The sequence below is a fragment of the Hippoglossus stenolepis genome, chromosome 22 (assembly GCF_022539355.2).
Source record: "Hippoglossus stenolepis isolate QCI-W04-F060 chromosome 22, HSTE1.2, whole genome shotgun sequence".
NCBI classification, from domain to species: Eukaryota; Metazoa; Chordata; class Actinopteri; order Pleuronectiformes; family Pleuronectidae; genus Hippoglossus; species Hippoglossus stenolepis.
In genome coordinates, this window is record NC_061504.1 from 18,073,830 (window position 1) to 18,090,129 (window position 16,300).

General features: G+C 45.7%; 1 protein-coding gene across 4 annotated transcripts in view; it reads right to left on the reverse strand.

Moving 5' to 3' along the window:
* The window catches only part of phf21b (PHD finger protein 21B), a 53,474-nt gene extending 37,657 nt beyond the window's left edge, over positions 1 to 15,817 (reverse strand). The window contains exon 1 of one of the 4 annotated variants that reach the window (XM_035147717.2): positions 15,428 to 15,817. In XM_035147717.2, the coding sequence (XP_035003608.2) occupies positions 15,428 to 15,481 (54 nt within the window). In that variant the 5' untranslated portion in view covers positions 15,482 to 15,817. Of the gene's footprint in view, positions 1 to 14,956; positions 15,317 to 15,427 lie in introns of those variants that run through there. The other 3 variants (XM_035147716.2, XM_035147719.2, XM_035147718.2) reach the window with 3 other exon arrangements.
* Positions 15,818 to 16,300: the final 483 nt, after the last annotated feature.

Sequence of the window (16,300 nt, forward strand, 5' to 3'; positions counted from 1 at the left end):
ATCACCGGCAGATAATCAACATGACCAGGATCAAAACTCTGAACCAAACTGTTCCACCGCATCGAACACTGACAAGAACCAGAAGTCAGATCCATCGTCTCCATCGTCAGAACAAGTCAACGCTCATTAAACGTGACTGTAGAAGGTTTTCATGCTCGAAGGTTCAGAAAACATCAGGTTCCTCAGAACGTCCATCGCTGCAGCTCCTCTCTTCAGCCCCTGTCTCAAACACTCTGTCTCTTTAAGACCCCCCCCCCGCCTGATAGAGCCCAGTCTGCTCTGATTGGTCAAACACTTCCAGCTCCTATAGGATATATACGACCTGCCTTTATGTATGAAAAGTGATGCGTCACTTTCAAATGATGTAATCGCACAGCCCACGCGTGTCCTGTACGGTCACATCCACTAGAGGGCAGCACAGGGTCAAGAGTTTTTTACAACAACAAAAATAGCGTAGAGAAGAACTGGTCACGTTAAAAAACGGTGTTCGAACTCGTCCACAAAAAGTTCAGCCGATTGTGAAGATTCTTCCTTGTGTCTTATGGTCGTCTCACTTGAGCTACACTGCCCCCCCATGGTTTCCAGTGGTACTGCTCTGTTTCCGTATTGAGCGTTGACCATAGATGAGCCTCTAGGGGGCGTGTCAGACGTGATGAGGAAGTCTCCTGCTGTTTCAGCTTCAATCAAACATGGCTAACAGAAAGCGACCATTTTGTATCAGGCCTGTGGAAGTTGCTCAGCGTCTGAACGCCACAGTGACGTGACCCCCCCCCCGACAAACATCAACACCCCCAAACGGCGGCTGCTTCCTAACGTTTCCAGCTGGAGCAGTGACTCACGGGTCAGTGTAACCGGCAGCGAGAGGAATATGGACGATATTTTTAGGTGCGTGACTCACACACACACACACACACACACACACACACGCACGCACGCACGCACACACACACACACACACACACACACACACACACACACACACACACACACCTCTCACTTCTTGACTTAACGTCTTAGCGGAGAAGTGGAGCAGTAATGAGTGAACACCGGGACGAGGATGAAAAGGTTCCGTTGTGTTTTCCTGAAGTGGAAAGCGTCTGGTTCTCCTGTCGTCGTGAACACAGAAAACAGCTCAGACAACCTGAAACTCAAATGAAACCTTCTCACATTTTAATCCATGAAACTAAGAGGATTCTTTTCTCAGAGAATAAAAACATCAAACAGGTTCCAGGCGTCCTTCTCCTGGGTTCTCTCCAAGAACATTAGATAACCCCCGACTGCAATGTACTACGTTCTATATTCTGTGTTCTATGTACCAAGCTCCAGGTTCTATGTTCCATATTCATAGTCCTACATGTATGTTCCACTCTGTATGTTCTGTATGTTTCTGTTCACACTGATCTGCTCTAAATGTTAATGTTCACTGTTCCTGCTTCTTCATTACAAGACTCAGAGAATCAACGTTCTGAAGTCACGAGGAAGAATATGAGGATTTAAAGGTACAAAGGTACATTTAAGGTATTTGTACATACTGTATATACAGAATAATAATGTATATACAGTATATGAAGTTGTTCTTGTTCTGTATAAATCTGAAACCTCTCAGCGCCCTGTTCAACATCAGAAACCAGTTTTTAAGACGTGGTTACGTTTCCGCCTGCAGACACTGAGCAGATCCTTTTCTCTTTCACAGACGTGTGTGTTCAGCAGAACACGGCGCCATTGTTAGTTCAGCGCTCGCCTCCTGACGAACCTGCGGGCAGCGAGTGGAAATACCAGACCTGGATATCAGTGTCGTCTGTTCGACTGCTTCTCTGTGACTGTCGCTCACTTCAAAGCTCAGAAACGTCCTGAACTTTGAAGCCGATCGGGGACGCTGGCGAGCGGCGGCTGGCGGTGGGAGGGGCCTGGATGAAGGCTGAGAGCCTCCCTAGAGGCTCATCCACGACCGCCAGTAAGAAAACACGCCTCACTTCAAAGCCTCACCGCCGCAGCTCCACGGCGTCTGACTGAAACTCCACCAAGCGGCCGGTGATCAGAGAGGAGACTTCACCTCTAACTCTACGCTTCGATAGAAACTAAATAAGATGACAGAGTCTAACATCCGGAGATTCAACAACATTCATGATCCTCAGAGGATGAATCCTGCTGCTCATGATCCTTCACTCAGTCTTTAAACTTCAAAGATTATTGGATTTATTTTACAAGGCAGTAAAAAAGCTTTTTCATAAACTGCGACGACTTCTGTTCTCATTAGATGATTTATTCTGATCCTTAAAGTCAAGATGAAGATGAGCTCAGCTGATGTTTGAGTCTGAGTCACAGACGCTGACGTCACTCAGACCCAAAGATCATCAGCATCATGAGATCACTTCCTGCCACACACACACACAACGTCCTGTTTGTAAAGGAAGTGAACTTCCTGATGACAGTGCTCATTTCTTCCACATAAAGTAAACTTCGAGACATTTCTCCTGAGACGTCACATCCGAGCAGCAGGAGAAAGACTCGCTGGCATTTTGCCGAGTTGACTCTTCACTCGGCCGTTTTCCAAGACGCTGTTTGTGTCGCTGCTGCTTTGATTAAAGGGATTTTCAAAGATTATATTCCCCACAAACCAGAAACATATTATCAGTCTTAAAGCAGCGACGCCTCGAGCTGCAGATCTGAGGAGGAGATCAGATTTGAGAGGGACGGCCGGATTAGACGCACAGAGGCGTTGACCTGACAGCTCATCACGGCTTAGGAGAGGCGTGATCCCGAGACGCCGCCGATATGCCTCCATGCATCCCTCCATCCATCCATCCCTCCATGCATCCCTCCATCCATCCATCCTCCATCCATCCATCCCTCCATCCATCCATCCCTCCATGCATCCCTCCATCCATCCATCCTCATCCCTCATGCTCCTCACACCCTCCATCTTGGCATCTTTCCATCCATTCCTTCATCCATCCCTCCATCCATCCATCCATGCATCCCTCCATCCATCCATCTTCCTCCATCCATCCATCCCTCCATCCATCCATTCCTTCATCCATCCCTCCTATCATCCTCCATCCATTCCTTCATCCATCCCTCCATCCATCCATACATCCATCCATGCATCCCTCCATCCATTCCTTCATCCATCCATCCATCCCTCCATCCCTCTATCCATGCATCCCTCCATCCATTCCTTCATCCATCCCTCCATCCATGCATCCCTCCATCCATGCATCCATCCATCCCTCTATCCATGCATCCATCCCTCCCTCCATGCATCCCTCCATCCCTCTCCATGCATCCATCCTCCATCCATGCCCTCAGCATCCTCATCCATCCATCCTCCATCCATGCATCCCTCCATCCATGCATCCTCCATGCATTCCTTCATCCATCCTTCCATCCATCCCTCTATCCATCCATCCCTCCATCCAGCATCCCTCCATTCCTTCATCCATCCCTTCATCCATGCATCCCTCCATCCAACTCTCTGTCACTTTAAATAACTTTAAAAGTAATTTTTCATGTTGTGAAATATTCATCTCATTATTATATATGTATTCAGTTTAATTAGAATATATCATTTAGTTTCTATGACAGAACAACAGCAAACGCTCACATGTGAGAAGCTGCTAAAAACTTCCCATTTCATTCTAAATAAAAAATTTAATTAAAGAAACAATTAACGCATTTAAAGTAGAAATCATTTGTAAAAACAGCACTAGAGGAATTCTACACTTTACTTATTAAATATAATATAAAGTATAATTCCCACCATCTTCTCCTTCAGGTACATGAACCAGGTTGTTCTGGTTTCATGTTATTAACCTGAATCTACTTCAGCTACAAACCTGATCAATTTTTCAGAAGATCTTTGAAGTCAGAGTCCTACTTCCTTTGTGGGCGGGACCTCTCCCCCTTCTAAGGACGCCACTGGGAGACTCAATAATGCATTAAGAGGAAGCAGGGCATTGTGGGACGGCGGCCTCGAAGGAGAATGTAAACGAAGCACTGGACTCCTCCCACATTCTGGTTTAAAATGAGTCCATGAGGATTTTCACTCAGTTTGAAGTTTGTGTTTTTCACACAAAGCTACAAGATCAGCAGTGGTTGAGATTTGCAGACGTCCAATCAGAGTGCGGCGTGGAGCTGGAGTCTGAAGCAGTTTCCTGAACAAAGACCAATCAGCGCAACATTCACACATCTCGCTTTTGTTTGGCCTTTTTCATAATTGACCTCTTTCTGTTTAGCTGGCTGAGCGAGTCCATTGTCTGTCCCTGACGAAGAAGCACTTCCTCACACACACACACACACACACACACACACACACACACACACACACACACACACACACACACACACACACACACACACACACACACACACACACACACACACACACACACACACACACAGCTAACCAGAGAGCAGTGAATGAGCAGCAGGGGCTGAGAGGGAACCAGCTGCTGAGGGAAAGACCATTTGTCTCTATCCTCCGCTCGACGTCTCACAAAGACAAAGACCTCGGAGACAAACTGCCGCTGCAGAGACTCAGACTCCGTCTCCGACATGTTTACACTGAAAACACCAGGAACATCATCACAGAGAAAAACTCTCTGACCCGCGTGAAGGTTTAAAAACTGTTTGCTCTCGTTGTCGTGAGTAAAATAAGTTTGTCGACATAATTTCAGTTTAATAGTTAATAATTAAAGACATTTACATGCACATGAGTTTGAATCACTTCTTGTTCACGTGCTTCTTAACAAGGTGCTTGAAGGTAAAACAACTGAAGGAGGAGAAGAGGAAGAGGTTTAACTTTAATGACTTGTTTCTCATATTTATTTAAATTAAACATTTTACTTAAACCATTAACCTGTAACACGTTAACCTGTTAACATGTAAGATGTTAACTTGTAACATGTTAACCTGTAAGATGTTAAATCTGTTAAGATGTTAACCTGTAACATGTAACCTGTAAACCATTAAGATGTTAACCTGTAAGATGTTAACTTGTAACCTGTTAACATGTAAGATATTAACCTGTTAAGATGTTAACCTGTAACATGTTAACCTGTAAACCATTAAGATGTTAACCTGTAAGATGTTAACTTGTTAAGATGTTAACCTGTAACATGTAACCTGTTAACCTGTAACATGTTAACCTGTAAACCATTAAGATGTTAACCTGTTAGATGTTAACCTGTTAACCTGTCTTAATTACCCATTGAACAAAGACATCTGAGCCAATCAGAGCTCAGCGAGCTGGTTCAGCAGCTTCTTTAGTTTCCTTTAACATTTTCTCTCCTTCAGTCTCTGAACGGAACAACTGATCAACTCAACAACTCTTTGCTCCTGTGGCTCTGACACTTCTTCTTCTTCTTTTAAAGATGGAAACTGCTCAGAGTTCATCAGTACGACCTCTTTAAATCACAGGATGAATTAAAGAAGAAGAAAACTCACAACCAGAGACGACTGCAGGAGTCTGACGCTCCGAGACAACGACTCAGATCCACAGCAACAGGAGCAACAACAAGAAGCAGCAACAGCAACAGCAACATCAGACAAGACGAGTGAGACGCTCAGAGACGTCGACTCAGCAACTACAGCAGCAACAACCACAGCAACAACCACAGCAACAACCACAGCAACAACCACAGCAACTACAGCAGCAACAACCACAGCAACTACAGCAGCAACAAACTGGCGTGGAGCCTCAGTTTCTTCACATTCAAAAGCTCAGCTAACAGCTAATTTTAGCTCCTGTTAGATAAGACAGGGCGGTGAAGGAGCGACGTGACGTAGCTGCAGCGTCGCCGACTGATTTATTTTATTCAACATGAATCTTTATTTAAACTAAACTAAAAGATGGAGGTTGGACGTCTTGGCCTCGTGGTTCAGGGGAGACACACGTTTCAGTTCGGTTTGAGACGATGACAGAAGGAGGAGGAAGAAGGTCTGGACAGAAACAGGTTCTGGTGAGCGTCAGGATCCAGAGCAGCAGAGAGGATGGAGCTCGATGACTGTCAGACAGATGGAGGTGAGGCGGGTCAGACGCCCCCCCGCCCTCTGCGTCCCGGACAGGATTCTGTTTATCTGATCAAACTGCTGCTCCGGGGACGCTACAACCCCAACGACCTCACTTCCTGTCCTGCTCAGGAAACAACTTTCTTCATTTGCTTTTCTTTATTGGAAGCCTGATTATTATCTTCTTATTATCTTCTATTTAGTTAAGTTAAATTACTTCATATTTTCCTAGACAAGAAGAGTTTTTGTTCATTAATTAATACTTTTGCTAAAGTCCTGTTTTATTCTGTGTGGTAAAGATGATGTAAATCCATATGTTCATTTCTTAACTTATAAATAACATTTTCAGGGGATCATTTTGTATAATATCTAAAAAGTCGGGGTGTGACTTCCAGGGATGTCTCTTCTCATCGCTGCTGTCATGGTAACTGTCAGAGCGACGTGGCCCACAGCGGCAGAGATGCTGCGGCTCAGCATTTGATGATGAAGTGGCTCTTTTGGCGAGTCGGGCTGCTGACTGTGCACAGCGGCGCAGTCGGCTGCTGACCGAGCCTCGGCACGCCGCTCGGTTATCTGCACAGAGACGAGCTGGAAAACCTCATTGAGGGCAGAGAGAAGAAAAGTCAATACGGCCGCTGCTGCTGATGACGTGACCTTTACAGGAAACCTGATTCAACAAGTAGCTGATTCTGATCTGAGAGAAAAAAGACCGAACTGCCCTTTTACTTACAGCAGGTGAGTTCATCAAGTCACTGAACGAGTCACCGGCCGAGTCTCGGATCGAGTCTCTTCACGGCTCTGCCTCAGTAAAACACTAAAACTAAAGATTCAAAACAGGTTTGATTCTCCTTTTTAAAGAAACTAAACTGGACCAAAATTATACCAAAATAAAATCACAGCCAGGATTAGGATTTCCTGTTTAAAGGTAAAACACCAGTTTCCTGTATAGACTGTTGTCCATTGATTGACAGGTAGGTAATGTCTCTAACCTGAGCTGAATTCTGCTGCATGAGAGCGTGCACGTGCACCGGGCACTTTGTGTCAAGGAATTCACTCACAGACAGAAATTATTCATCCGTCAGCAGACGACTGGCGAAGAAAACGACTGAATATGAACCATATGAATGACGACGACCCCGGCAGACTACACACACACACACACACACACACACACACACACACACACACACACACACACACACACACACACACACACACACACACACACACACACAGCAAGGCCCAGGTGACTGGACGGTAATTAAACGTGTTGCTACGATACAGAGACATGTGAGGAAGTTCATTAGGCGAATGACAAGAGACTGAATGAACGAGTTCAGCTTTTTGTCCTGCAGCTCATCACACACACACACACACACACACACACACACACACACACACACACACACACACACACACACACACACACACACACACACACACACACGATCAGCTGACCGTGTCAACCTGAGTTTAATTCACTGTGGACTCTTTAGTAAAATGGACACGTTAGCCTTAATGTTGCTAAGCTAAAAACATGATGTTTGTCTGATGGGCGGAGCCAGAGTCCAAAAGGTCGTAATTGCGTTACATTGACAGAACTAATCCCGTTTCGAAGGCTCCTTCAGCAATAGAATCGAGTAACTTCCCTCCCTCTACAGCAGAGAGAGAGAGTGTGTGTGTGTGTGTGTGTGTGTGTGTGTGTGTCCGCTGACAGTGAGAACACTCTGACGTCCATGAAGCTGCAACAATTAACTTCAGGTCTGTGTGAAATTGAGCGATGTCACGGACTCTTGCTGAAAATAGCAGCAGCACAAAGGGCAGAAGACGACGCCCGTAAACAACACCTGCACATTACTGAGCCCCAGCATCACTTTGTGGACACAAACACTCGTCTTCAGAAAGAGGAACAGGCTCCGTGCAGCTCCTGAATTATTACACGATTTCACGGCTCTTTGAGGAAGATAATCCGGCCGCTGAACCTCCTGAAGGGAGAAATGATGAAGGTGAGGATGTTTCCACCTGACGAAGACGAAACTCTCTGGAGACGAGAGAAGAAGAAAGTGTAACACGAGGCCACAGCATCAGTGTGAGTCTGCTGCTGGTGTCTCGACACCTGGGAGGAGACACGTGTGGTCCTGACGAACATCAGCCAAGATATTAAAACACCTCAGATGATGTAATGCTTGTTTAAACTCGCATTATTAAAAGAAAAAAGTAAAGATATTTTACAAAAGAAAGGTTTTAATATAACAATGTCAAAATGTAATTATTAGGGTGAAGATTAAAGATATGACAAAGTCAAAATACTTAGAAAATATGGTTTTCATTTAGCTGGAAAGTCAAATTGTCCCATTAAAACATAAATTCATAATAGTTTTAAGTCATTATATTATTTAATATGTTGATAATTTTGAGATAGTTATAAAATACACGGTGCTACAGGTTGTGGTTAAAGTTATTTGTATTTCATATTAATTATCTGCTGATGTTTCATTGTTCATTTGAATCTGAAACTAGAAAATCATCTGCAGATTCAAACTGATAATAAAAATTATCATTAGTAGTTAACATCACAGGTCAAAGGTCAAAACAGAACGGTCCTCTCTTTGTTTTACATGAATGTAGAAAGTCTTCGGTGTTTGTCCAGTAAAAGAATAAAAGAACATGAGCTGAAATATTTAAATGTCAAGTATTAAGTTAGATTTCACTTGTAATAAAGATAAATGTAGTATTTTAAAGGATTTGCCGTGTGAAGCCTGGTTGAGGTTAATTCTCTGGGAAATGATACATCACATGCAAATGTGTTGGTGAGCGACTGACACTGTGAGTTATGTTGTATTCATCCGTCTGTACAGCGCGTGAATTATGACCTTCCTCAGATTTAAAAACAGAAGATTTAGTGTTGGTCCCGTTTCTCTCCAAACTGTTGCTGTGAGCAGAAAGATGACAGAGTGTTTAGAGGGAAGCAGCAGCGCAGCAGTCAACACGGGTTAATTCATCGCAGCCTCTCTGCTGCTGCGGCGGCGGCCGAGCCACCTCAGCACTTTCCTCTCGGTCTCTGGAAATCACTGTTTGCTGTTGGGTAATAAGGAGCTGTCACGCGACGGCTGCAGGAAGACACAGAACCAGGCCGACGCCGCGGAGGGAGGGGCTCGGCAACCTGTTCACCGACAACCGAACACTCAGTGACGTGTCCGGCGCTCGGTGACGGTCCGACGGCCTGATGGTACGTTAACGATTCAAGATCTGAACTTCTGTCAATCTCATTATAGTGTTTGAATCAGACTGTAAATAAAGACTGACGACTTCCTCCTGCTCCACACATATGACGCCAAAGTACCTCGGATACAGGCGCCGCCATCTTGTGTTGTTGTCGTCATTTGAAGTCTGAGCAGTAGTGATTGTGGGGTGGCGCCGTGGTATCAAGGTCCCGCCCACACAGGCACCTGACCAATCCTGAGTCAGTCTCAGCTGTCAATCATGACGTCCCAGCTGTTTTTGTATCACATAACTAATTCAAACCAAACTGATCAGAAACACTTAATAAACATCAGTGAGATAACAACAACAACCTGAAATGACAGAAACAACTTTACAAACATTTATATTTATCAGATGAGATGTTTCCTGACAAACTGAAGATTTAACGAGACGTAGGAAAACGTCTTTACGACCTTTGTAAATAAAGTTTTCAAACATTCTTCCTCCTGTGAGGTTTTTAAACGGGATGTAAAGACGCGGGTCGTGTTCGTCGTGAGCAAACGGAGCAGCAGCGTGACGCTGAGCAGCGCTGCCCCCCCTCAGGAAGAGTCATCGCAGGGTTTCCTGCCACGTTGCTCTTAATTAAAGCCGAGCGCGCCTCCAGTGATGATTAAAAAGTCTGCAAACAAAAAAACTACAAGAGGATGAGTCGCTGCTGCCGTGAGAGAGAGCTCAGACTGAGCAGGTTCATGAGCTGATGATACACAGCAGGGTCTACGTCATGTGACGCTGCCTCAGTCACGTGTCCAGTCAGAACTTTAAACTCCTCCTCCTCCTCTTTAGCTTCAAGTTGAGTTTGAAAGTTCAGTCTCGACCTTGGAGAGAAAGTGAGTAAGTTGTAATGAGCAACAAACACAAACTGAGAGACGCTGCGATCAGGAAATATTTTGTATTTTTATATTTTAAAAAGACTCAAAAAGAAGTTGATTCCTTGTGAATCATTATTGATCCAGAAGGACTCGACTGTCGAAGAAGCTTCTTGTGAATCATGAGCAAAGTCGGATGCTGGATGTTAAACACATGATCTGTGACCATGAGACAAAACCTTCAGCAGGAAAACATCTTTCAAAAGTTGCATCTAACAGCGGCAGAAACTCTCCTCAGCTCTCAAAGCTTTTCACACTTTGTAATAACAAGTCTCAGGAGAACTGAACTCAGAACTGTCCACTTGGGACCGGGTCACCAACCCACATGGAAACAGCAGGTGTGAACGAGGCCTGGACGACATGTGACCAATCAGAGAAGAGAAAGTCGTCATGTCCCCAAATCCCACATTCAGACAGATTATCCTTCTGTCCTGAAACTGCTGCATCTAAAACAAGCACAACAAACTGTGTCTATTCCACAGCATCTCTCTGTGGACACCAGCTGCTTTTCACAATGATACTTATAGAATATGACGATGACTTCAAAGTATCCAACAACAAACAAATGTTTCTACCACATTTAAATTCAGGATTTTTCCTTGTAATCGAGTATTTTTACTGTAAAATGTAATATTTCTATGGTCCGGTGATGTAATGGAGTATTAATATGTGGCAGTATTGTTACTTTAACTGACTGAAGTAAATAAAGTAGATGATGTGTTTGAGGAACTTTATTGTGTTGTAAAAAAACTGTTGAGGTTATTTTCCTTCAGTTTTGAAATGAGAAGAAGAAGAGTCTGAATCGAGAGAAAGATTCGGTGTGTGTGTGTGTGTGTGTGTGTGTGTGTGTGTGTGTGTGTGTGTGTGTGTGTGTGTGTGTGTGCCTGGAGGGATCCTGGGTAATTTACTAGCCTCCGCTCTGTAGAACCAGGAGTTAGTCCAGAAACAAATCCCTGAACCTGCTGCTGGTTTAATCAGCGCTGCAGGAGCCAGTAATGAGACGTCCTGGGATTAGAGTTTGGTTTCAGTCGCAGAGAAAGTTCACCTGCTCACTAGCGACCATGAGAAACGAGCTCATCCTACGTCTGAGCGGCTGAATGTGACATCACTTCCTGTAACGTTTACCCCTCATCCAGCAGGAAGCGACCAGCAGCTTCTCAAACGACCAATTACAGTGATAAGAGTAAATGAACGACAGGTTTGAGGTTCAGACAAACATTACTGAAAAATGTCGGAGCAGAAAGAAAATGAGCTCAGGCGTCGTCTTGAAACGACTTTTCACTGCAAACTGTCCAAGTTACAGCAGATTTAACGTCACAAACACAAACGATATGTCAGCGTTCAGTTTCCTGACGCCTGTCACAGATCCTGAATAATTCTCAGAGAGACGATGACCTGCAGATAAACTTCACATAAACCACGTTACTTCAGTTCATGTTCACTCATCCTGCATTGACCTGGTTTCCTGTGTGAACACGCTGGCTGACGTCCCACAGAGCGACACACAAAGGAAGCAGCTGCTCACAGCTGGAAAATAAAGAAACACAAATCATTTTTGTGAAACTGAACATATCTGTGCTTTAGAGCGTCTGAGACCAGCGTGGAATCTGGACACCGTCTCTGAACCAATGACCATGAGCTGACACGGGCAACGTCCACCAATCAGACGGCTGTTTTCCTCTAAACAGATCCACACAGAGGCAGCTTTTAATGTTTAAATGAATTCCACTCAGTCCCTCTGCAGAGAAGCTCGTTTGAGTGAGTTACACCTCAGCACTGCTCACATGTCATATATACATATATATATATATATAAATAAAAGAAAGCTTTAATGAGCTTTACTCTCTGAATGTGTAAGAAGCAGGCGTAGCCATGGTTACAGATGCTGCCTCTGATACTTTACTACCGACATCAGAAATCGTTCAAGTCAGGCACCTGAGCTCTTAAACACAAGAAACACGACGACTTTACTCCAGAAACTGAATAAAACTAGTTTTAAAAACATGTTTTGAGACATAAATTCACTTAAGAAGCAGCTAACACACTAATCGATGACGATCTGCTTGAGGAATGAATAAAAAGACGCCTGCAAACAAACTGCAACCAGAGCAGAAACGATTTTTAAAAGAGAAAAAGGAGGAAAACAACTTCTCTCTCCACCTGAGGAGTCGTAAAGAACTGGGCCCATGATGCAACAGAGAGCAAGTGGAGCAGAATGAAAAAGAATCAATGAATCCATTCTTCTTCAAGGGCCAAGAACACGACGATCAAGGACGAAGGTCGATTCAGACCGAACGGCACAGAGAGGAAGAGAGAGACCTTGATAGTGAATCTGAACATGTGAGGAGGAGAAGGAACAAAACTAGATTCAACACCACGTCCCATCTATTTCTACTCTGCTCCAGTTTATTCAAACTGTTTTCAGAGCTGCACAGATGACATGTTCCTCACGTGTTCCTGACATGTTCTGGAGGTTCTGTATATGAGAACAAATGTCTGAGTCAGTGTCTCTGGACATTTTCTGGAACTTTTCCTGCAGCCTCCTAGTAAAATGTCAGATGGTAACACACTCTGCACATGGCTCTGGTTCTGTGATGTTAACATTCAGTTAACTGGCAGCACAACAAACTCCAGTCGACACAACAACAAAATACCCAAAGCTAAACGGTGGAAGTGTGTCTGCAGTGACAGGATTCAGACACATGCAGCAAACGTTTGAAAAGGATTCAGTGTAAAGGGAGAAACACGATAAACCTAATGAAGCATCGGGCGACAGAGAAACGTTTGACAGCAGAGCGACGCTCCGTGTTTGACGTGTTCACGTGACGAGCACATCGGCCGGTGGTGTGAGCACCGTGTTCAAAACTTAAACTCTTTTGAGTTAAATTATTGTTGTTGTTGGTTTATTATTCAGAAGTTGTACAAGTGCAGGAGACTGGACTCACCTCTCATCCCAGAGGCTTCCTCACTTCTGGTATTACATTACATTTAATGGAAATTTGTTAAGAGTTGGGGATTTACTAACAATTGTATATTTAAGTTTGTTTTGAACTGTTCACAGTTAATGTTTCAAACTTCAACTTCCACAACAGAAAAGATGTTGTTGTTGTTAACCGTCGTTTTCTGTGTTTGCAGCGGTATCGGAAAAAAAACTAATGTTAACCAACTCTACTGTCTCAGTGTCACATGTACAGATCGAAGAAGAAGAAGAAGAAGAAGGAGGATGGTTGACAACATGGACTCCACGTCCAAAGCTCAGAGAGAAACTTCCCTCGATCACAGGCCTCAGACTGTGACCATGAAACGACCTCCAGGCCTTCGTCTCCCTCGTCTCCCTCGTCACACGTGTCTAATTATTTATTTTTCACTCGCTCTCTAATGAAAGTTGGAGGAGAGTTCAGTTTATGTTCTTCTGATGAATCTGAGGTTGTGTTGTCGGACGTGGATGTTCACACATGTGCGGAGGAACAGTAAAGGTCACATGTTCTGCTGCGACCACAGAAGGAACAGAAAGACGGCAGGAGGAGTGATTCAACGCGAGGTGGCCGAGCTGCTGCTGACTGGGCTTTCTGTGTCTCTCTCTTTTCTCTCCGCCTGCCTCCCCTCCCCCCCTCCAAACCAAAAACAGCATCAAAGCAATCAAAATGGTAATGTTCGGCATGAATGAGGCCCATCCCCCCCTCCTCCACCTCCTCCTGCACGAAACTCTGCAGACTTTTCTCCTCTCCATGTTGGAGGGGGGGACAGGACCACCCCCTTCTCTCTCTCAAAATGGAAGCTTCCACTACCAAAGTGAAAGAAGAAGAATGAGGAGAAAATACTACAACACAAACATCAGGAATCAGGGGGAGGAGGAGGAGGATAAAAGAATAATAAAAGAATAGAGGATGAGCGGCTGAGCTGCAGCTTCTAGAGAGAAAGCGAGTTGAATGTGTTTAACTGCAGCGAAGCAACAAACTGCATTCCACAGGAAATGGCTCCGCTTCCAGTGGAGCACAGCGAGCTGGGCCTGAGCGGTTCCGACCCAACTCGACCCAACTCGACCCGACGGCTGAATAAACGAGTCGCTGTATCTCTAAGAGCAGCTGAGGGGAAGTTGGGTGCTCTGCTGTCGGGCCGGGACCGACCGGCGGGGCGGTGCAGCGGGGCGGTGCAGCGGGGGAAGCTGGAGGAGCTGACCGAGGTGCTGAACACTGGCGCAGCCTCCATCCAGCCTCCAGCTCCGGCTGCACCTGCTCCGGGAGCCGGGCACCGGAGCCGGGCACCGGGACCGGGCACCGGGCTCCGGCACCGGCTGCAAACTTCCCGGAAACACTCACAGGCCGTGCGGGTAAAACGCAAAGGGGAAAAAAAAAAAGTGAAAGCGTAATGTGGGCGAATCCAAAGGCACCGAAGCGATCATGTGACCGAGCAGAAATAACAGCAAAGTGTGAAGTAACGAAGCTTTTTAACGCAAAGAATAAGACGCAGAAATATTCAGATGCGATAGAAACGAAGCGATGAGCGTCACCTTCAAACTTCAGCCATGATGCCGGAGTCACACTCAGCTGATCCACACACACACACAAAATGGACGCTAACATTTCTCAACATTACACAACTTTGAGCCGAGGAAGAAGCTGCAACACAACAACAACACAACCGTGAAGCAGGAGGTGACCTGCTCTCTGAATCTAGCTCAGACACACACCTCCTCTTCCTCCTCTTCCTCCTCAAGGCTTCAACACAATAATAAAAGTTGACGTTAGCAGCAAAGTGGCCATGAAGAAGAGGAGGATGAAGATTAATGCTGGTAAAGTTTCCTGGCTCCATGTTACCTGTGGGTCCTGCTTCATCTGTGCAACTAGTTCACGGGCCTGACGGAGCAGAGGCCGGGGGAACCAGCTCAGGACCCGGGGAGGCTCCGAGGGAAAGTGCCCGAAGTTTAGTGTGTGTGTGCGGGGGAAACAAAGCGGGGCTGACGGCCACAGACAACCAGAGTCCTCATAAATATTCAGGTCGCGTCCTGATCTCCACACACCACCACCACCACCACCACCTCCTCCTCCTCCTCCTCCTCCTCCACCGCATCACAGCTTCACATTCCCCCAGAAAACAGCTCCCACCGCCGGGCAAACTACTCCCCGAAGTGGCCTGGACCACCGCGGAGGTGCAGCGCGGCGGTGAGAGCGACCCGCGGCCGCCGCACACGGAGCCGCGGCGGCGGCAGCGGCAGCTCCGGGAGAGCTCCCCCCTGCCTCCCCTCTGCCTCCCCTCTTCCTCCCAGGAACAACACCATGTTTCTTTACCTGATGACATTGGAGCTCCACTTTCAGCGCCTCGCGCGGGCCCTGTACTTCCATGTCCCCGCCACAAAGACACTTTTCTCGCACTTTCGCCGCCGCCGAGTTCCCGCGGATTGAAAACAGTTTTCCGCCACAATAACAAGAGAAAGACCAACTCCTCAGCGCAGCGGCAAGTTCTCTGTTCGCAGCCCAGGACTCATCACACACTTTCCGCCCCGCGCTCAAAAGTGCTCCAAACCCGGCGAGAGCAGCTCCGCGCCCGGCTGGATCCTCCCCGGAGCTCGGCCCAACGTCGACGGGTCCCGGCGGGCGGCGACCGGCGGGTTCCGTCGGTAATTTTAAGTTGAAACGCGGGGACTATATTTTGTCCGAGTGCGCGGCTTGATTTCACTTTGCCTCAGGAAAAGTTGCGCTGCGGCTGTCAATGGTAATTCTGAAGTTCCCGGATGTGAGAGGGGGAGAGAGACACAGATAGACAGATAGGCCCCCCCCCCCAACAGACATGCGCAGTGAGTCAGTAAAGTGTTTAAAATTAAACTATTATTATAAAACTACAACACATTTTGTTCTGAGTTGTATTTAAGAGATTAGATTATTATATTATACCAGTTCCACGATGAGGAAATGTTCTGGAGAAGTAATAAGAATAATAAAAAGCAAACAAACAATATAAACATGGGAAATGTAGAAAATGGAAATAATATAAACACAAACAAACAAGATATTGAAAACTGCACAGATAGAAAATGGTGACATATTTGGCCTTTAATCCCCATAATGACTTATTTTAATAAACTTTCCTCTTCCTCTATTTAACATATTAAAGTATCTTCATTCAGGAGTCAGTGTGAAAACTGTCACACAACATGACAATAT